Raw genomic sequence first — 8,448 nt, forward strand, 5'->3', positions numbered from 1 at the left:
GCTGGAGTGCAATGGCGCGATCTCGGCTCACCGCAACCTCCACCTCCTGGGTTCAGGCAATTCTCCTGCCTCAACCTCCTGAGTAGCTGGGATTACGGGCATGCGCCACCATGCCCAGCTAATTTTTTGTATTTTTAGTAGAGATGGGGATTCACCATGTTGACCAGGATGGTCTCGATTTCTTGACCTCGTGATCTACCCGCCTCAGCCTTCCAAAGTGCTGGGATTAGAGGTTTGAGCCACCGCGCCCAGCCCTCGCAATTATTTATCTTTGAGAAATGTGTTTTATTATAAAATATAAGACGTGGAAGAGAAATATATCTGAGTAACAAGTGAAGCATGCTCAAAAATCAGCAAAAGTCACATGGGTCTGATTTTATGCGTTCATCGGAAAGCTTGCTCTCAGACATTGTTACTGCGCTTGTTACTGCAGGTGTGTGTGAGAGTGAAACTGTATTTGTCATGTTTCTAGCAAAGGTGTTTTCTTTGCTGTTGAGGACAGGGCTAGACCTGGAGTTGGAGCCCCTGGCTCCCAGGGCCATGTGCTCCCAGCCTGTGTTTCTCTTTTGCTTAGACTGAACAAGTGGAACGAAATTACATTAAAGAAAAGAAGGCCGCAGTGAAAGAATTTGAAGACAAGAAGGTTGAGCTGAAAGAGAACCTGATTGCTGAGCTAGAAGAAAAGAAGAAAATGATTGAAAATGAAAAGCTGACAATGGAACTGACTGGAGGTAGGAAAGACCTGTGGGGTGGGATTCTGGGGCCCCTGAGTGGGGCTGTGAAGGGCTGTTCCCGTTACTTTTGTCTTACCTGTCAAGAGCAGAGCAAGGTGGAGAGTGGGTTTTGACCTCAGAGTTCCACCTCCACCTTTGACTGGCTGTGTGACCTTAGTCAGGCTGCTTAACTTCTCTGAGCCTGTTTCCTCCTTTATGAAATGGGGCTGATCATACCCTCTGACAGGATTGTGGTTACACCTATGAGTGCCTAGTACAGTGTTCTGTGCGTAACAGGTGTTCAATAGTTGATAGACTTTTAATAGTAATTGCAAGCTCTGACTTATGCTCTACTTAGTTTCTGGGTCAGCTGCCATTTATATCTTGGTTGTGTTCCCAAATTGCTTACCCAAGTCCATCTGTGGTGATGGGAATCCCTCGGCTTTGTTTTTTTCCAGTCTGCTTTAATTACAGAAGAGGTATCGTCTTCCTTTGACCTAGATGTAAGAACAAAGGCTTTTGGCTATATACTCTGTGCTATTAGATCTCTTCTGCCAGGTGTTACTGTGAACATTTCAGAAAGACTTCATACGATTCCAACAGGGTAGCTAAACTTAACTATTTTCCCATAAAGGTATGAAAGTTACACGAGAGTCAGAACCAATCCCTTTCTAACCTAGGATTTAGTAATCCACATATGGGAACTCAGCAGGTTGTAGGCAGGCTTTAGGGAGAAACAATATGGGCCGTCGTTGCCGTATGTAGACTGATGATTCCTTGAAGGATACAGGGAATTGGCTTGAACTAGCTATTTTGGAACTTGGCAAATACTGCAAAGCAAGTCAGTGGTGAGTTTGTCACTTGGATATGGAGGTGGCATGCCTCTCTGTACATCCCAGAGTTAATTAATTAATTAATTTTTGAGATGGAGTCTTAGTCTTGTTGCCCAGGCTGGAGTGCAATGGTGTGATCTCTGCTCACCACAACCTCCACCTCCCAGGTGCAGGCGATTCTCCTGCCTCAGCCTCCCGAGTAGCTGGGATTGCAGGCATGTGCCACCACACCCAGCTATTTTTTGTATTTTTATATATGTATATATTTTTAATAGAGATGGGGTTTCTCCTTGTTGGTCAAGTTGGTCTTGAACTCTCGACCTCAGGTGATCTGCCTGCTTCGGCCTCCCAAAGTGCTGGGACTACAGGCATGAGCCACCGCGTCTGGCCACATCCCAGAGTTTAACTCTTATAATTATATTAGGAAAGTGCTGGGGCTCTGGTGAGTCTGATTTTAGCAGGGTTCCCTAGGAAATGCATGCAGTGTTTTTGTGGAAGTTCTCAGGGCTGACTTAGAAATTAAAAGTAACCAGTTAAAATCTTTGTTCCCCTCTGTATATTTCTGGTGCTGTGAACCAGCTTGGCCTTCTGATTGACACAGACTTCTGGCTCTAATCCTCATGATACACTGAAGAGAATGTGGTTGTGCCTGAGGTGGGGTCTGACTTTTGAGAATAGCTTCCTCATAGAAAGACTTGGCAAGAGAAGTGAGCTCCTTGAAGGCCTCTGAAAGCAGCTCAGAAATATTTTTTTGTGAGAATGGATGACAAAACAGCAGCTTCAGACAGCATAGTCTTGTTCTTGTGGAAGTGCTTATTTAATCAGACCGATAGCACCATGGTACCTGGTCTCGTACCAGCCTCTGTCTGCCAGCTTTTGGACCTGAACACCATTTTCTTTGATAGAGGCTGTGACTGGCATTGATGCTTCATTGCTCTCTGCTAGAGCCACCAGATGTTTGGGAGCCTTCATTAGGCTAGTGGGAAATATTATCGGTTTACAGCTGCTTCCTTCCCATCTGTGGGGAAGGGTATCATCACCTTACCTGTGATTTGGCATCCTAATTATTGATAAGCAGTAGACATTGTTTGGCCAGGCAGTTTTACAGCCAGACTCTTAACTGGGACAGGAGGCATCCTCAGTGACTGGGACTGAGCTTGACAGAGTAGAAAAGACAAATTAATGCAGGGCAATCATTTGTAATGCAATAAAATAGATTACAGAAGTGTTTCAAGGTAGCCATGGGCATTAAAAGTACGGATGTCCTTCCTTACGCCATTTGGTACCCTTGGTATGGAAAACACTGCCAAGGTAATGATGGAGTGTTGGAAGACAAGGCACTAGAGCTAGAAGGGTAATTAGCATTTCCACAGATGGTGCAGCTATGGTGTTGAATTAAGGGCTTGATTTCATTCCTCTAATTGAGTGACTTACTTCACCTTTGTGGATTAACGCCCAATATCAGTGTTGCCCAGCTCTGCCCTGAAAATATACTTTCTAAAGTCTCCTTTTTTGGTTCAACGTGAACATGTCTTGAAAAGCAAAGTAGGATAAGAGGATGATGAGAAGCTTCATCCAAATAACCCACTGGAAATGGGTGTATTTGGTGACCTGCTCCCACCATGACTTAAAGCATTTACAAACCTCCATAGGAGTTGGCAGGATGTTGTGTTCACCACCCAAACCTCTTGTGGAAAACTTAGGTAAACTGGGTTGTTGAGGCAGAAATGTATGATTGTACATAGAGAAGCTAGGATGAATTACAGATCAGTGCATCCCAACTTTAATGTGTATTTAGGTCATTGGGATCTTCATAAAATACAGCTTCTGTTTTAGAGGCTTTGGAGTGGAGGCTGAGATCCTGCATTTCTAACCACCTTCCAGGGACCGCTGATCCTGCTGGCCGGACCACACTTCAGCGGTGAAGTTATAGATAGAGTTGCCTGAGGGTGAGCTTTCTCTGAAGTGGAGGCCAAGATTACAAGTAATCCAAGTATTCAGTGAGAAGTTAATGAGCTTTAAAATGTGGGAGCTTTACCATTTTTAATGTGTTTTTCTTTCTCTCATTCTTCTCTCCTTTCTTCCTGTAGCTCGCTCCCTGCTCCTTCCTTTTCTTTTGTAAGTTCTTGGTCACCATGGGCATCTTCCAATCCTTAGGCCCCTGTGGAAGCTGCTTATGACCTTAGTAAAGACTGTCAGTTTCCTTTAGAAGATGGTGGGTTCATAGCTGGTACCATGAGTCATTACAATGTCAAGATTAAACCCCATTTCCCAAGCACTTACACTGAGCCAAGCATTACATACAAATATTTGAGCCAGTTTTGCAAGCTGATGGACCTGGGTTGCATTCTGGCACTGTCACAAATTTAATTCTGAGGTGAGGTGAGGTTTTCTCATTTGGCAAGGGGATGATAGAATCTATTGCAGAGGGTTGATGTAACGATAAGATGACATAATGCCTATAAGTTGCTTCAAAGAGTAGCTGGTTCACAGTGTGAACTCTCAGGGATTGGGAAGTTGTAACCTCACTGAGTTCCTGCTGCTCCCTTTAACCTGGGGGATATCGCTTCTGCTTTTACAGATGGCAGAGGTGGCTCAGAGAAGTGGAGCCATTGGCTCAAAGTCCCTCAGTGATATAGCGGTTAAGCCATTGTGTGTCTGGCTTAACCACTGAAAATGCCTTCAAGTATTTTCTCTTCACCGCCATTACTACTGACTGCAGATACCATAGATACATATGGTAGCACTAAGTAACTCACCAAATGAAGCTAATGGATAAAGTCTGTGTCTTCTAGGAGGTTGTTTTCTGGTACTTAGCTGACACAGCTTCCTTGGATTCCCCAAGGTATTGTGGTGTTGAGATGGAGGGCCCCTAAATAAAGGTAACAATTCGACACGTTCATTTTTTACTCATTTATTTATTTAAAGACAGGGCCTCTCTCCAGTCGCTCAGGCTGGAGTGAGGTGGTGCCATCACGGCTCACTGCAGCTCAACTTCCTGGGCTCCCACCTCAGCCTCCGGAATAGCTGGGACTACAGGCATGTGCCACCTTGCCTGGCTTGTTTTTGTATTTTTTGTAGAGACAGGGTTTCGCCATGTTGCCCAGGCTGGTCTTGAATTCCTACGCTCAAGTGATCTGCCCACCTTGGTCTCCCAAAGGAGATTATAGGCAACCTCCACCTCCCAGGTTCAAGCGATTCTCCTGCCACAGCCTCCCGATTAGCTGAGACCACAGGCACATGTCACCGCACCTGGCTAATTTTGGTACTGTTAGTAGAGGCAGGGTTTCACCATGTTGGCCACGCTGGTCTCGAACTCCTGACCTCAGGTGATCTGCCCACCTCGGCCTCCCAAAGTGCTGGGATTACAGATGTGAGCTACTGCGCCCAGCCCTGACATTCATTCTTATTCCCCTCCCCGACAATCTGTAGGCAGTCTCCTGTTACCACTGCAGCATTAATTTGTGTCAACACTGATGGTGCCCTCCATCCTGCTAGAGAAGGGCATGGGGCGTGCTAGGATTGCTCTGGGCCTCTAGTCTAGCCCCATGGTTTCCTGCCCTGGTTTGGAGGTAATTGCCAGTCGGCTACTGTTTTTATCTGCAGTGGCTTTTCTTTCTGCCACTTACATCCCATTTCTTTTTAAAGAAAATTTCCTTTTTAAATTTAAAATAAACTTAATTTTTTGAGACAGGGTCTTGCTCTGTCACCCAGGTTGGCATGCAGTGGCACCATCTCGGCTCACTGCAACCTTTGCCTCCTGTGTGCAAGTGATCCTCCCAACTCAGCCTCCCAAGTAGCTGGGACTATAGGCACGTGCCACCTAGTCCAACTAGGTTTTCATATTTTTGTGTAGAGATGGGGTTTTGCTCTGTTGCCAGGCTGGTCTTGAACTTGTGGGCTCAAGCGATCCACCCTCCTTGGCCTCCCAAAGTGCTGGGATTATAGGTGTCAGCCACTGCCCCCAGTCTTATATCCCATTTTTAAAGGATGCCCCTTCGAATCACTGTGATTAATATTTTTTCCATTAGATAAATATGAGCTTGTTTTAATAGTTAAAGTATGTTAAATTGAAGCTTTTATTGCAGTTGTACACTGTAGCAGGTAGGCTGTTGGAATGAATGAACAGGACTAGAGAAGTGCAGAACAAAAGGCCAGCCAGTAAACTGGTAATTGTATGTAAATTGCAGTTAATTTATCAGGAATACCTCTCCATAGGGACTGTGCTCTAAAGGCTCTACCTAGCTTGTTTCAACTTGAGCTCCCATTTTTAAGATGTCGGAACCAAGTGGTGGGTGGGGGGTGCCTGTATTCATCAGGTTTCCTAGTGAGTAGAGTGGGAGGATTGGGACTATTAAAGGTCATATTGCAGGGTGGCTTGGAGAGGAGTTGCATGCCTTGTCTTGTTACTTGTTTGGTACTTTCTTTCACACTCTCCCAAGTCTGCTTTAAATGCTAGATGTTTAATGATATAAATGGTTTCCCCACTAGAGCAAACCTGTGAAGAGACCTCTGGATCAGAGAGGGTTTCTGATTTCAGCCAGTTAGAGTTTTTCTGTGATTGCTGCATGATAACTGAGAGGAAGACTGACTGACTCCCTGCTCAGGTGTCTTCTCCAGGGTTGTCACGCTCCAGGGTCTGAGCTTCAGTTCTGAAAGCTTGATTTTTATCAGTGTAGCCAGATTGAGCGCCTTGGAACTTTTAGGGGCCAAACTCATAGGACACTGATAGCAGAATTCAGGATGCTAGCTCGTTGCTTGCAGTGAGAAATAGAACTTTGAGGCACTCTCAGACCCAGGTTGTCAGGCTCCATTCTTCTATGAAAAATCCACCTTAGAAACCAACTAGGCAAACCTGGCTGGCATTGGAGCAAGGTGACTTAAGTGGATAATCTTATTATGTCTGTTGGGGCTGTGATACATGTTGATCATGTCCTTAAATCCTGTCTTCCACCTGGGCCATTGGCCAGGACTGCTCCCTTCTGTCTCTTCTTTCCTAGGTGGAGATGGAGACATGCTGATAAGTTTTAGGGGCTTCTCCAGAGTCCCTTCCTTCTGCAGAGTAGTCTTTTGGATAAAATTAATCAGGTTATTGCTGTAACCAGGCTAACAAAATAGATTTTTTTTTGTCATTTCATAAGAATTGGATTATATTGTTTGGTTTGTAAGTGATAGTTACGATTTTCAGAGTTCATTGGCTGTGATTGGCCTTCACTTGGCTTTCATCCATCATGCATTGTCTACCTTCCCCGCTCCCCAGTCTTGGCAGCCTGCGGAGCAGAGCACGCTCAGCCATTCTCTTTGGTGGACAGAACATTCCATCACATTCAGGGACTATGTGCCTTTTCTTTGGTGCTCTCTCAGGTTGGGTGCACTCCCTTTACACTTTGTTTTCCAAATTAGGTGTCAGTGTTGCACAGCCTCACAGCTGACATCAGCTGCTTTCAACTTGGTTACTTCTTTTCAGGTCTTTGTGCCTTGAGTTTTAAAAAGGATCTTTGTATAGCTTTTTCCTGCCTGAAAATATAATGATAAAAACTAGCATTGATAGCACTCCCGTTATGCCAGGCACTGTGCCAAGGCTTCACATGTATCATCATATGTAACCCTCACAACACACAGTGGGGAAGGCATTATTGATGTTTCTATTCTCTAGATGAGGAAACTTGAGACATAGAGCACTTACAAACCTGCCTTAGGTCACCAGCCGCTGCAGGGATTCAGACCCATGTTTGTGTGACACTCCAGCTGTTGACCGTGGTGCTGTGCCACTGGCCAGTAACTAACTGGAGAAGGGTGGCACCCCAGCATAAGGTAGGAGATTTCTTTTAGGGAGAAGCCTTCGCTACCTGTTTCTGGGGTGTGTGTGTGTGTGTTTATACTTCCAAGTATACTTTTATGAATATTCATTAATTAGGTCTTTGGCTCTTATTTTACCTCTGTTCCATTCATAGGAAACACATTTTAATACTGCCCATTTCTCTTCAGAGCAACATGCAGAAGCCTTTTTTTTTTTTTTTTTTTTTTTTTTTTTTCTGTAGCACATGTATGACATGCTGTAAGATCCTGCACACTGCTTGGTAGAATTCCCTGGAGCTGCCCTGCCTGCTCTGCTGATCGTATGCATAATCACAAATTAACTTCATCCCATGATCAGGCTCGACCTTGTCTAACTGTTCTGCACAAAACATTATGCACCCCTACTGTGTCAGAGTATTGCTAGGTGTTGGGGTGGAATTCAGACACCCAAGGGGGTAGATAATGACCTATACAGAGTGGCACTTGGTCTACTTGAGTTTTGTATAGGTGCTCTGGTTATGTGGCAGATGGAATGAGTCTCCGCCTTTGAAAGCTGTCACAGAAAGGAGAATATTGAACTGACTCTCAAAGGGTGTTATGTAGGAGTTTGCTGGGCAGAAAAGAGGAGGCTAGGCAGAGGACAGCCTTGCAAAGGCTTGAAGGTATAAAGTCTGGTGCCCTTGGGTAACAGGATAGCTAAAGGCTTGCACACAGGGTAAGTGTGAATGAAGGAGAAGGGAGGAAGACCAGAAATCAGGTCTGGCTTTTATCCTGTAGTTAGAGAGTGGTGAACCGTTGAAATAATCAGAAGAGGGCTGGGTGTGGTGACTCTTGCCTGTAATCACAGCACTTTGGGAGGCCAAGGAGGGCGGATCACTTGAGATCAGGAGTTAGAGAGCAGCCTGGTCAACATGGTGAAACCCCGTCTCTACTGAAAATACAAAAAATTAGCCAGGCGTGGTGGTGCATGCCTGTAGTCCCAGCTAGTTGGGAGGCTGAGGTGTGAGACTTGTTTGAACCTGGGAGGTGGAGGTTGCAGTGAATGAAGATTGTGCCACTGCACTCCAGCCTGGGTGACAGAGTGAGGATCTGTTTCAAAAAAA

General features: G+C 45.2%; 1 protein-coding gene across 1 annotated transcript in view; it reads left to right on the forward strand.

The window, feature by feature from the left end:
* SUDS3 (SDS3 homolog, SIN3A corepressor complex component) overlaps positions 1 to 8,448 on the forward strand; it is a 41,037-nt gene that overhangs the window by 15,089 nt on the left and 17,500 nt on the right. Inside the window, exon 6 of the mRNA XM_017529561.2 lies at positions 575 to 731. Coding sequence (XP_017385050.1) covers positions 575 to 731 — 157 coding nt within the window. The remainder of the gene's footprint in view (positions 1 to 574; positions 732 to 8,448) is intronic.

Source organism: Cebus imitator, unplaced genomic scaffold, assembly GCF_001604975.1.
Source record: "Cebus imitator isolate Cc_AM_T3 unplaced genomic scaffold, Cebus_imitator-1.0 Scaffold59, whole genome shotgun sequence".
NCBI lineage: Eukaryota > Metazoa > Chordata > Mammalia > Primates > Cebidae > Cebus > Cebus imitator.